Source organism: Labeo rohita, chromosome 14 (assembly GCF_022985175.1).
Source record: "Labeo rohita strain BAU-BD-2019 chromosome 14, IGBB_LRoh.1.0, whole genome shotgun sequence".
NCBI lineage: Eukaryota > Metazoa > Chordata > Actinopteri > Cypriniformes > Cyprinidae > Labeo > Labeo rohita.
In genome coordinates this window covers 30,867,223-30,881,213 of record NC_066882.1, presented here as the reverse complement: position 1 = coordinate 30,881,213, position 13,991 = coordinate 30,867,223, and the positions used below count along the sequence as shown (strand labels likewise).

At 36.5% G+C, this 13,991-nt stretch overlaps 1 protein-coding gene across 2 annotated transcripts in view; it reads left to right on the top strand.

Annotated features, from left to right (window-relative positions):
- The window catches only part of thoc2 (THO complex 2), a 96,669-nt gene that overhangs the window by 16,664 nt on the left and 66,014 nt on the right, over nt 1–13,991 (top strand). For both annotated transcript variants that reach the window (XM_051127672.1, XM_051127671.1), the window contains exons 9-14: nt 2,183–2,275; nt 5,640–5,795; nt 7,583–7,755; nt 10,066–10,261; nt 11,688–11,726; nt 12,167–12,297. In XM_051127672.1, the coding sequence (XP_050983629.1) occupies nt 2,183–2,275; nt 5,640–5,795; nt 7,583–7,755; nt 10,066–10,261; nt 11,688–11,726; nt 12,167–12,297 (788 nt within the window). The remainder of the gene's footprint in view (nt 1–2,182; nt 2,276–5,639; nt 5,796–7,582; nt 7,756–10,065; nt 10,262–11,687; nt 11,727–12,166; nt 12,298–13,991) is intronic.

The window sequence follows — 13,991 nt, the reverse complement described above, 5'->3', positions numbered from 1 at the left end:
TTTTTTCAATTTTAAAGTGCCCCTATTATGGATTATGAAAGGTTCGTATTTTGGTTTTGGGAGTCCCCAACAACAGGTTGACATGCGTGGAAGGTCAAAAAACACTTTCCTTGTCTTATATGCATTTATTTTTACCTTATTTGCTCAACGACTCCATTGCGTGAAGCTAATCTGCAGTGATTGGTCCGATGGCCCAGTCTATTGTGATTGGTCTACTATGTGCAGAGAAAGTCAGAAACAGAACGCCCATCACCATTATTTAAGCCTACAGCTCAGTGGTAAACACCCAAATAGCCATGGTATATGCATTAACCCAATGTAGAAACGTACTGATAAAGCACTGCAGTTTGTACACCAACGTATTGCTCTATTCTTTATCAGAACTCTACGTAATGACAGCGATAAATATTCACTATTCATCGACACATTTCCAGACAGTTGCGAGCGAACAGATATTGCTGTTAGCCGGTTAGCCAGAGACCTACAAGCTGTGCAGAGCAACACAGCACGCACAACTAAATATGTATTTTGCATGCTACAGAGTACACGAGAGCAACAATTTTTAAAGGATTACTCCACTTTCAGAATAATTTACTCACCCCCATGCCATCCAAGATATTCATGTCTCTCTTTCTTCAGTCACAAAGAATTTAAGGTTTTTGAGGAAAACAGTACAGGATTTTTCCCCATATAGTGGACTTGAGTGGTGCTCAATGGATTGAAGGTTAAAAATGCAGGTTCAGTGCAGCTTCAAAAGGCACTAAACGATCCCAGCCGAGGAATAAGGGTCTTATCTAGCAAAACGATGTCATTTTCTTTAAAAACATATTTATACTTTTTTTTTTTTTTAAACCACAAAAGCTCATGTACTTTAGCTCCAAGATGCTCTTTGCGCTCCTTTTCAAAACAGGGTATGTCTAAAAACTCCCATCTCATTTTTTCCTCCAACTTCAAAATTGTCCCAACATTGCTGTTTCACTTTTTTCTTTCTGTAAAGGGTGTTTGACCCTCTTTGCACGTTCACCTTGTAAACACTGAGTCAGTACGTATGCTGTCATGTAGGATGATTTTGAAGTTGGGAGTTTTTTTGACATACCACAACTTTACCCTAACTGGTTTTCCCCTACAGTGCAGAGCTCGTCTTCTCCACAGGAATCCGTTACAGTGTTTGAGGGAGAGGGGTTTAAGTTTTCCCGGGTCTGGGCGAGCAATATGCTAATGTTTCAAGTTGACGTCAATATGAAACTACTTAAGATTCATTTTCATTACTGTGAATCGACTTTCTTATGAAAACTTTATACAGAGAGCACTTTCAGATTTAAAACTTTGCAGGATGTTTTCATTCACTTAGAGCTGTGTTACACACTGCATGAAAGGTAAATTTAATAAATCTATAATAGGGGCACTTTAATTATTTTATATTAATGATGCATTCACCTTATGCAGATGTTGTGTACCATTTGTGTATAACAACATTCCATGCCAGCTATTATTCCACCTTGTAAAGATGCCTTTTGTAATTGTTGAACAATTTATTGATAATTTATAGTATTTTGCCTTTTTGATTGGTTGAAGTAACAAAATACAACAGACATATTTAAGAGGGACATTTATAAAAAAAAAAAATCTCCTTAAAAAGGTTACAAAAAAATCACATCTCGGGAGACAAATATTGCCCTTAGTGAAAGTTAATTTCTGACCTTGGTCAGCATATATAAATGTAGGCATGTAGGTTTTAAAACCAGCCAGTGCTGGGCAACATTTCAGAAATATTTCCAGTCATTGTTTCTGAGCATTTGTCGTTGCAGTACAGAGTATATCAGTTGGCATAGCAACTGTACTGATCACTCTTAGTTTTAGTTCATGTTATTGTGCAGTAATATTCACTGACTCATACAAGATGACTGCTGTGTCAAGTATAATTTTCTGTCATAAGTTTTTTTTTTTTTTTTTTCCCTCTTCCTCTCTCTCTCTCTCAAATGAATAAAAAATAGTAGGAACCCACTGCAAATACTCTCATACTCTAAGGAATAGAAAATAATCGTTTGCACATAGTCAACATATTTTGCCGCTGGGTTTGTTTGCCCTTCTCTTGGATGAGATCCTGTCTGTAATCATGTTCATCCTTTTTCTTTCTTTCTTTCTTTCTTTCTTTCTTTCTTTCTTCTTTTTTTCTTCCCAGGAACCAAATGGAGAAACACCATCATCTTTGTACCACATCGCTGCTGCTCTTCTTCAACACAACCTCATCGCTCTTGAAGACCTCTATGTTCATGTAAGTGGAAGAGTCGTGTCAGGTGGAGTAGTGTCATTTAAAAATGTGGCAATCAGTGTTGGGGAAAGTTACTTTTAAAAGTAATGCATTACAATTTTGCGTTACTCCCTGAAAAAGTAACTAATTATGTTACTATTATGTTGTTTTTATGGAAAGTAATGTTACGTTACTTTTGCGTTACTTTTTAAATCTGGGCGGAGTTTGCTTCTTTGTTTTTAATATAAAACAATTCTAATGTAAAAGCTCTTTTACACCAAAAGTGAAATGAATTCACCTCAGACTGAAAGAAAAGTACATTTATGCAGGAGATCACTCTTCAGCTATAAAAAAAAATGTTAGTTTATCTAAAGTAATTTTTGCTTATTAGTAGGGTTGAGTTGCATCATTGAGGGTCAGCAGCAAAGACACTGGTTAATAAAAAGAGTTAAATACATAAAGGATATTTGTTTTATTTAACATTTAATTATTGTAGGGTTGTGTCATATTCTGACAGTTTTTATTCATTTTGAGGAATACTGAATCTGTTTTTTTGAGTGAGATGAATTAATGCATGTTCACATTTAGTCTAGAATACAGTAGCATCATGTTTACTCCCAATTTCCTGACAGGAGATTTGTCAATCAATAAATGGGGAAAAAAGTAACTAACTCAGACTAGTTGCTTGAAAAAAGTAATATTATTACGTAACTCGCATTACTTGTAATGCGTTTACCCCCAACACTGGTGGCGATGTTGGAACTTTTTGCAGTACTTGGTAGTGCTGACTAGCAATTTGGCAGCTGCTTTCAAACACTCCATTCGAGTGAGTGCAGTGGCAGTGAAGGTTTCTGTTAGGATGATCAAATTATGTTTGATCAGCAGACATGTCTGCTGATCCCATTAATGCAGTGGGTGATAAGAACTTTTAAGTAAGTCGCTATACAGAAGCAATCTGTTCAGAATGGCAGCTTTTTTAAACGTAAGCGGTCATGAATCCATTCTTTAAAATGCAAAGTGTAAACACAATTTAAGAGCATGTAGTAAGCTTCCTTGACTATAGCAGGAGTGTTGACCAGAGTGCAGAACGTTCTTTGCTGGCTTTAACTTTCATAATTTGAATAAGTTCAATTTTTCATGTTGCTAAGCTTGCCAACGGCAACGCGTAGAGTACAACAGCAATGGGAATAACTGCATTTAAATGCATGAGTAAATTACTGCTGTGTGTGATGATTGACAGTGATTCCCATAGCAATGGGCAGAACAAAAAGACTTAATAGAACTTTGCAATAAACAAAAGTCTTGGCTGAGTATGTTTAGTAGATTTAAAGAGAGAGTTCATCCAGAAATGAAAATTTGCAGGTCATCCAAGATGTAGGTGAAACTTTTTCTTCAGTAGAACATAAAAGATCTTTCGCTGAAAGCGTGGTCTTTGGTGATTCAAACAATGCAAAGCAGTCACTTGAGAGTCAAAAAAGCACATACAGGCAGCATAGGCTTCTGAACATATGTTGAGGTCTTATGAAAAGATTTGTAAACTGAAAAGTTTGTAAATGAATCATTCTTCTGAACCCTTAATTTTAGCCATGTTAAACTATTTTTCATTTTTTTGGACAGCTTAGGTTATGCACCTTTTCATTCTGAGAGAAAGAACTTGTTGAACTTGTTCATACTGCACTTCCTTTTGTTGGCTAAAGGTGAATCTGTATTGTCAGTCAATATTGTCAGATAACTACTTCCTTTTGAACAGAACAAGCAGTAAATGCGATCCATTTAAGTTGTTAAAAATATAATTCTGCTTATTAGAGTTACAGGTGCACTTTCGCTCCATTTACACATGGTATTAAGTGCGTCATCGTGGACGAGATTGAATATTTGCAGTTGAAGTGTGGCCTACATGCATCTGGAGCATCATGCTTATAATCGAGCAGCTCAGAGCATAATAGGAGCTTAATGTCGTGCTTGGGTTAATGCCATTTAGTGCCGAAAATGCAGTTACGAAATCTGCAACAGAAATGCCCAGTATGTGTTTTAATACCAGGGTTAAATGTGTGTTGGATGCTTCAGTAAGCTACACATGACAAGTGTAATTAGTCCTGGACAAATGAGTGTGTGTTCTTGGTGCTCTCAAGCTCGGATTTGTACTGAATAGTGACTGGTTTTGGTCATTATGACCCATTAATTGCAATAGAAATGGTAAAACCATTAGTGACCACCAGTAGTGTTTATTAATGAAAACTAACAAAAAATACTATTCACAACCTTTTTTTTTTTTTTTTTTTTTTTTCTCAACGTGCAGTATCGAAATAAAAAAAAGAACTGTGCATCAGATCTTTGTATACTTTCGTCAACAAAAAAGAGCAGAAAAAAATAGACGCATGGTTGCGGTTGCCAGATGTCAAGAGCCTAAATCCCCCATCATGTTTCTGTCCTATTTTACTTTGTCTTCACAACCTGGCAACCATGAGCAAGTTTACCCCTCTCCATTGAGATATTTTGCTCAAGTGAAAGTGTAATACAGCCAGTCTGTGTATATTCACAAGGTTGTTTGCACTGTTTGCTGATGAACTGTTTGTGATTTTAAGGTTGCTGAAAAAAAAAAAAAAAGTGCACCTACACAACTTCTGTGCCTTAGTACAAAGCCTTGTTGTTTTAATAGAAAGACATGAATATAGTTTGGAATTATTGAGATTAATGAGTGTTTTGGCTTTTGAGTGAAGCTTTTGAATTTAAGCAGTTTACGTAATGTAGAGACCATGTTTTTACTTCTGATAATATGTGACCCTGGACCACAAAACCAGTCTTAAGTCGCTGGGGTATATTTGTAGCAATAGCCAAAAATACATTGTATGGGTCAAAATTATAGATTTTTCTTTTATGCCAAAAATCTTTAGGAAATTAAGTAAAGATCATGTTCCATGAAGATATTTTGTAAATTTCCTACTGTAAATATATCAAATCTTAATTTGATTAGTAATATGCATTGAAAAGAACTTAATTTGGAAAACTTTAAAGGCGATTTTCTCAATATTTTTTTTTTTTTTTTGCACCCTCAGATTCCATATACTGAAATAGTATCTCGGCCAAATATTGTTCTATCCTAACAAACCATACATTGATGGAAAGCTTATTTATTCAGCTTTCAGATGATGTATAAAGCTCAATTTAGAAAAATTGACACTTATGACTGGTTTTGTGGTCCAGGGTCACATATAACAAATCAGGAAACTAGATGGAGTAAGATAATTGTGACTATCATTTTAAACCTTTTTGCAGTGTGACTAAACGTTTTAGCTGACTAAATCTAGACTAAAATTCCCAGCTTTGTAGTCAACTTAAACTAAACCTAAAAATAAATGGGTTGATTAAATGATGTGTTTTTACGCAGCTCCTCCCACTGGATTCCAGCATTGTGGAAGAGCACAAGAGAGAGATCCTGGAGGCCAAGCAGATCGCCCGCAAACTCACCATGGTGGTCGTCCCCTCAGAAAAAACAGAGGACAAGGAGAAAGAAAAGGAGAAGGAAGAGGAAAAGAATGAGAAGGTAACTTGCCTTTTTAGTAGTGTATTCAATAAATTAAAACTGATTCTGCACCACTAGTAGCGCCAGACAGAAATGTGAAAAATGACTGTTCAGTGTCGCTATTAAAGGAACAGTTCATCCATAGATTAATCATGCAGTTCCAAACCCACACTGAAGAAGAGCTTGAACAAAAATACAAACATCACTTTTTGGCTTTGCCTGCCTGATAGGCTTTAATTGGAAGTAAATGGGTTTTTATATTTGTTCATAATATAAGGTTGTTCCTAAGGTTGCCTGTAGTAATTGTCAGCAGGCCATAGATGTGGTCTGTAACTAATTTCAGGTAGTTACTAAGGCAACACTTCTCATTAGGGTTTTTATCTAACATTTCATATCAGCTTACTTTAAATGAATTTTCTTAGTTGTAGTTTACAAGAATAACACTTGCAGAAGACCGCAGAAGAGTTTTATGATGTAATGGTATAAATGCATGTAAATGTCAGCGTTACATAAATGGCTTTTGCGGGGCTGATCAGATGCTTGATTACAGCAGCGCATGCACAGACACTCAGCATGCACTCAGGAACTCTGCATCTGACAGCCTCGGATTCGCAAAATGCACTTCTAGATGCAGAGATAAGCTGCGGTTTAGACATGCTGTTTACTTAGTTAATGGTTTAATTTACATTAGTGTTTAGTGACTGAATATGCATACAGTATGCACACAAATCCTGACAAATTAGACATTAATAATATTTGCTTATAATTAGAATATAATTAATCTCACTTCCGTTAGTTATTTAGAAGCATATGTACTTTATGCACATAAATGCAGCCTTGAGACTTTTCAAAACTCTTCATCTTTCAATGCACAGTCTAAATTAAAATGGATGACATCCAGTTGCCACCCTAAAGCATTTTTAAATCTGTTTGGCCAAGGGTCTCAGAAGTACCAGTACTTCAGAACCAAGTTCTTATTAAAAATACATGCAAATAATAGCAGGCTGTTAAGCTATGACTGCTTTTAATTGTGCATATGTAAATAAACAAAATAATAAGACTACAGACCATTGATTTAATTGAATGTTAATATTTAGCTAATAAATAAAGGAGTATGTTCAGTAGTGTATTTGCTGTGGTGTTGAATAATAGCAAATTGATTTGAATAAAAAGCATATATTCATTCCCACTGAATCGGAGGATTGTCGTCTCCTCCTGTCTTACTTAATGTAACTAAATAAAACTGTTTCGACCAAAACAATTTGCCATTTCAAGCATGTTAACTTGAAGTGAAATCAGAACAACTGGCATGGAAAACTTGTGTCAGTGACATCACTTTTGCAGAACTTGAAAGAAAGCAAGCAAGTAGAACAAGACTTTCAAAGCAGGTTTACATTAAAGGCAAAGAATACCTTGTGCATATAGTTTTGTTTAATCTTGTGCTTTGACAGAGTGCTTTTACTGTGCATTGTGGTTCAGTGAGAGAATATCAGATGAATAAAGAAAATTCACAAAGTAATCACAATAGTTGTTAGTTGCAGCCTAATTTAAACTCACACCCCCACACACACACTTCTGACTGAATATATGAAAATCCATATTTCAGAGGCGTTGTTGTGGCTTTGCATTAGTGTGGCTTGTAAGCTGTTTGAAACAACACAGATGGTGTGTGTGTGTCATCTGTCTCTGAAGATAAGAATCCCCTCAGACTGCTCACCAGAAGAGATAATGAATAGAAGAGCATGTAATGATGCCGTATGTGGAGGTGTGTCCTCCGCTCCTCTAATCTGTCTCTCCTCTCATGTCAGCCTCCTGATAACCAGAAGCTGGGGCTGCTGGAGGCGCTGCTGAGGATCGGTGACTGGCAGCACGCTCAGAGCATCATGGATCAGATGCCAGCTTTCTACGCCACCTCCCACAAGGCCATCGCCATCGCACTGTGCCAACTGCTCCACCTGACCGTGGAGCCGCTCTACCGCAGGTACAGCGTTCAGATGCGCGTCCTGTTTTAGGCCTGTACCGCTGTTTAGTGTTGGTTTATGTATATCCATGGTCATCCACTCAGTCGATGCCCTTTTTTTTAATACACTTTTAAAATACACTTTTCATTTTTCTGTATTCCATTCAAGTGAATCAATTTTAAAAATCAAAACAAAACTGAAGTACAATCAATCAAGGGAGCCAGCTTTCTTCTGAAACATAAATGTACACAAAAATATATTAGGTTATTGTTTAGCTAGAACACCCTACATTTTGCTTTTGTTTTTTAAAAGTGTGAAGGCTAAATCTGGCGCGCGCGCACACACAAAATAATGATAATTTCCTAATAGGCCTTTTTTTTTTTTTTTCTTGAAAGCTCCATATCTGACTTACTGTCTTCACATTTCTTACCCTTTATTTATAGTGGCAGTTGCTTGGAAACCATAGAAGAAAAATGTTTTGTTCTTATTCCATGAATCTGTGCCTTTTACGTCCCTTAGAAATATTCAGACATAATTTAATATAACAAATAAATGTGCAATTTAAAAACATAACAATACTATGTATGCTTTAATCAATGTTGGATTAAAAAGTCAATTAAAAGTTATTTTAAATAACTTAAATGAATTTAAATTTGGGCCTGTCCCTAGCTATGATTTTTCTTTTTCAGCAGGACTTTTAATTTGCAAAATGAAGGCAAAATGGGATCAATTCACATTTGCATATCGTTCTAAATATAGTCTCGTGGTTAAGCAATGTTTTTGGCATACGTATGCATTTTTTGTTTTTGTCTATAAAATATAAATAATTTTATCGGTGTCCCCTGATTTCATGTCAGCCCTGTTACCCTCATCAAAAACCCTTGTAAAATAATAGTACCTTTAAGTGACATCACTTCAAGGAGGTTACATTAGCTCTCAACCAGGATTCAAACACTTAAAACTATTTTTGATTTCAGGCTTGACTGAGGGAGGGAGGGCGTCATGCAATGTCAATCCTGTTAGCATTTTTGTACATTTAAACAATTATTTCTTACATTTTAATATAATCAATATCTACAAGTAAAATCCTTTCAAAGTGTACAATGTGCTTTTTTGAACTTGACTATAAGCTAGCAATTAGCAAATTAGTTCAAAATCATCAAACATGTTTCTGTCAACCTGTTACTTTTTAGAGTAACAGGTTTTGACAAGTGGGTGGCATGGGTGACATTGATTAGGTTTGACCCTGTTTTTAAAGATTGTGTAAAATTCAAACATTTTAAAGGTTGCCCTCGGTTTTTCATTAAGCTAATGGCTATATCATTCAGTGGCATATGATTTATGATTAAACTATAGTATCCAGTAACAGTGTTGACAAAAATACCAAAACATGAGGTAGAAAAATAGTCATAAAATAAGAAATTACATTACTTGCACAATACAATTTCTTGTCATTTTAAGGTGTCTTCATTTCATGGATATTTAAAAGAAAAAATGTTATTTGTTTCCAAGTGGAAAAAGCACCCATTTTCGTGGAATGACCCATAAATACACTAATTTGTATGCGACCCTGGACCATAAAACCAGTCATAAGGATCAGTTTTTTGAAATCGAGATGTATACATAGATTTAGACTTGTACATTTGGCCGAGATACAACTATTTAAAAATCTGGAATCTGAGGGTGCAAAAAAATCTAAATATTGAGAAAATTGTTGTCCAAATGAAGTTCTTAGAAATGCATATTACTAAGAAATTAACAGAAATTAAGTTTTGATATATTTACAGCAGGAAATTTATGTTCTTCATGGAACATGATCTTTACTTAATATCCTAATGATCGTTGCCATAAAAGATAAATTAATAATTTTGACCCATACAATGTTGTTGTTGTTTTTTTTTTTGGCTATTGCTACAAATTTACCTGTGCTACTTATGACTGGTTTTGTGGTCCAGGGTCACATATTAGTATAGTGTATACGATATATACAGTTGTGTGTGTATGTGTGTGTGCATATATATATATATATATATATATATATATATATATATATATTATACACACACACACATATTATATGATATTATATATATATTATATGATATTATATATATATTATATGATATTATATATATATTATATGATATTATATTATATATTATTATATAATATAAATATATATAAATATATATATATATATATTATACACACACACACACACAGTTTAAGGCGATCAGGGCACAGTCGGCATGAAATGCTGGGACAGAAAGCACTAGTCAGACAGCAGAGACAGCTGTGTGTTGAATTCCTTGAACGTCCTGTATTTTTAGGGCTGGAGTCCCCAAAGGTGCCAAAGGCGGTTTGATGACGCCTCTGCGGAGCAAACAGGCACCACGGCCGGCCGAAAGCTTTGAAGATCTCTCCAGAGACGTCTTCACCATGCTTTGCTACCTGGGCCCTCACCTGTCCCATGACCCCATCCTTTTTGCCAAGATTGTACGACTGGGCAAGAGTTTCATGAAAGAGGTAAAGACTGACACTAGAGTTGGCTGATACAGCTGCTATTATACATTTGAGCAAACATATTTGAGATAGTGTATGCTTACATACACTAGTTGTATCAGTACCCTAATAAAAACCATATTACTCCACACAACAACTTGGTAAACTAGTTAAAGGAGAAGTCCACTTCCAAAACAAAGACTCACATATAATGTTTCTTTCTTCAGTCGTACAGAAATTGTTTTCTGAGGAAAACATTTCAGGATTTTTCTCCATATATTGGATTGATATGCTGCCCCGATTTTGAACTTCCAAAATGCAGTTTAAGTGCAGCTTCAAAGTAAATCTCAAATGCGGTAAATGTAAATGATCCCAGCCAAGAAAGAAGGGTCTTATCTAGCAAAATGAACGGTTATTTTCATTTTAAAAAATACAATTTAAATACATTTTAATGTCAAACGCTCGTCTTGTCTTTCTCTCCCTGAACTCTGTGTATTGTGACTCAAGACAGTTAGGGTATGTCGAAAAACTCATATGTGTCATACTCGACATAAAACAATCGTATTTTCTCCCTGAACTTCAAAAATCTTTTCAAAATCATCCTACATCACTACAAAAGTACTGACACAGTCTTTGCAAAGTGAACATGCAAAGAAGATCAAACACCCTTAACAAAAAAGGTAAAGCATTGATACAGGGCGATTTTGAAGTTGAGGGAGATCATGAGATGGGAGTTTTCCGACATACCCTAACTGACATGAACTGGAACAAAAACAGTCCAGGCAGAGCAAGACAAGCGTTTGGCATTAAAAAGTGGTATCGTTTACAACCGCATTTGTGATCGTTTGAAGCTGCATTTAAACTGCATTTTGAAAGTTCAAAATCGGGGCACCATATCAGTCCATTATATGGAGAAAAATGCTGAAATGTTTTCCTCAAAAAACATAATTTCTTTACGACTGAAGAAAGAAAGACAAGGGGGTGAGTACATTATATGTGAATCTTTGTTTTGGAAGTGGACTTCTCCTTTAATGAAAACAATCCTGCCGCAACATCAGTTTGAATGATGTATGGATGAATAATATTTTAAACAATCATTGCAGTAAATCAGACATCCACATATATTAACTCTGCAGTGGCTGTATGATGGTTGTATGTGTTGTTAGCTCACACAAATGTAGAAATGATTCAAGCACTTCTGACTGCTGTAGATTCTGCTTTGATTGCCAGATAGATGCACTTTCTCCAGTCTTATTACAGTATTGTCCTTGTGTGTGTTTTGGTGGGCAGAGAATGTAATGGTGTGTCCCAGAGGGTTGATGAGGTCTATATCAGGGCTGTATTAACTCTCCGGCTCGTTTCAATGTAACCTGTGTGAGTTCTGTAGTCTCACTTTATTGTCGGTTAGCCACTATTGATCACTGTCTGTCTCTCTCTACCTCTCTCTCAGTACCAAAGTGAAAGCAGACAAGACACCAAGGACAAAATGGTGAGTCATGGAAAGTCCTGAGTGGGAGTGTAAAGTTGTATGAGGAACAGCACAGGTTTTTGGCTTTTTTGTTTGCTAAATTCTGGAAGCTCAGTGCTGACTGTAAAGTGTATTTGACATTTTTATCACCCATTTTAAACCCTTAATAGATTCTTCCAAACAAATGATCTGGTAACCATTTTAGCATTTAACACTAGCATTGAACAGCCACTAATTTTATTCTAAGTAATTGTATTTGATTACTGGATGCTCCTGTAATGGTCAAATGAGTTGTCTAGATTTAAAGCTATAAATCCTTTTCCAGCCATTGGAGCATTTTATATCCAGATGGCTATGGCAGACCGTTGATTGTGTGTGTGCTGGTGTAGTTGGTGTGCAGCAGTGCAGCTGTGTTTTTCTGGATGTATATGAAGTGATGGATATGTGTGTGTCTCTGGCAGGACTGTCTGCTGAGCTGTTTTCTCAGTATTGCTGATCAGGTGCTGTTACCTTCTCTCTCGCTCATGGAGTGCAACGCCTGCATGTCTGAGGAGCTCTGGGGCTTCTTTAAACTCTTCCCCTACCAGTACAGGTACTGTCAGTTCATCACAGAGCTTCTTTATTAACTGTTAGGCCTTCCTGCTCTGCTAAGTGTACAGGAAATTATATGAGCAAAAATAAATTGGTTATCTAATTGCATCAGACCAGTGACCTAATTGGTAAGGCTGTTGGCTTATTTCCATGTCTGTGATAAATGTACTTTGTCACTTGGAATAAAAGTTACAACTTGCTACCTAAATGTAAAAAAAAAAAAAAAAAAAAAACTTACATTTGTACAACATCTGTTTACAAAATCTGCTTGCTGTGAGGTTCACAGTTTTTAAATGAAGTGGCCTCGGTCCTTTGATTGACACGTGTAGATGCTGTGCTACACAGGAGCCCTCCAATTTTTGTACACCTGATGCAGATTTATTTGAATGCAAATGTATTTTGGATGACATGTTCTGTTAAAGGGATAGTTCACCCAAAAATATATAATGCAGTTATCATCATTTGCCCTCATGTTGTTCCAAACCTGTATGAATTTCTTTCTTCTGCTGAACACAAAAGATACTTAGAGTATGGGTAACCGAACTTTTTTTTTGTTCCCATTGACTGACGACTTATTTAGATATAGTGTGTATGTATGTATGTGTATATATATATGTACAGTGGGTACAGAAAGTATTCAGACCCCCTTAAATTTTTCACTCTTTGTTATATTGCAGCCATTTGCTAAAATCATTTAAGTTCATTTTTTTTTCCTCATGAATGTACACACAGCACCGCATATTGACAGAAAAACACAGAATTGTTGACATTTTTGCAGATTTATTAAAAAAGAAAAACTGAAATATCGCATGGTCCTAAGTATTCAGACCCTTTGCTGTGACACTCATATATTTAACTCAGGTACTGTCCATTTCTTCTGATCATCCTTGAGATGGTTCTACACCTTCATTTGAGTCCAACTGTGTTTGATTATACTGACTGGACTTGATTAGGAAAGCCACACACCTGTCTATATAAGACCTTACAGCTCACAGTGCATGTCAGAGCAAATGAGAATCATGAGGTCAAAGGAACTGCCTGAAGAGCTCAGAGACAGAATTGTGGCAAGGCACAGATCTGGCCAAGGTTACAAAAAATTTCTGCTGCACTTAAGGTTCCTAAGAGCACAGTGGCCTCCAAAATCCTTAAATGGAAGACGTTTGGGACGACCAGAACCCTTCCTAGAGCTGGCCATCCGGGCAAACTGAGCTATCGGGGGAGAAGAGCCTTGGTGAGAGAGGTAAAGAAGAACCCAAAGATCACTGTGGCTGAGCTCTAGAGATGCAGTCGGAGATGAGAGAAAGTTGTAGAAAGTCAACCATCACTGCAGCCCTCCACCAGTCGGGGCTTTATGGCAGAGTGGCCCGATGGAAGCCTCTCCACATGGAGTTTGCTAAAAAACACCTGAAGGACTCCAAGTTGGTGAGAAATAAGATTCTCTGGTTTGATGAGACCAAGATAGAGCTTTTTGGCCTTAATTCTAAGCGGTATGTGTGGAGAAAACCAGGCACTGCTCATCCCCTGTCCAATACAGTCCCAACAGTGAAGCATGGTGGTGGCAGCATCATGCTGTGGGGGTGTTTTTCAGCTGCAGGGACAGAACAACTGGTTGCAATCGAGGGAAAGATGAATGCGGCCAAGTACAGGGATATCCTGGACGAAAACCTTCTCCAGAGTGCTCAGGACCTCAGACTG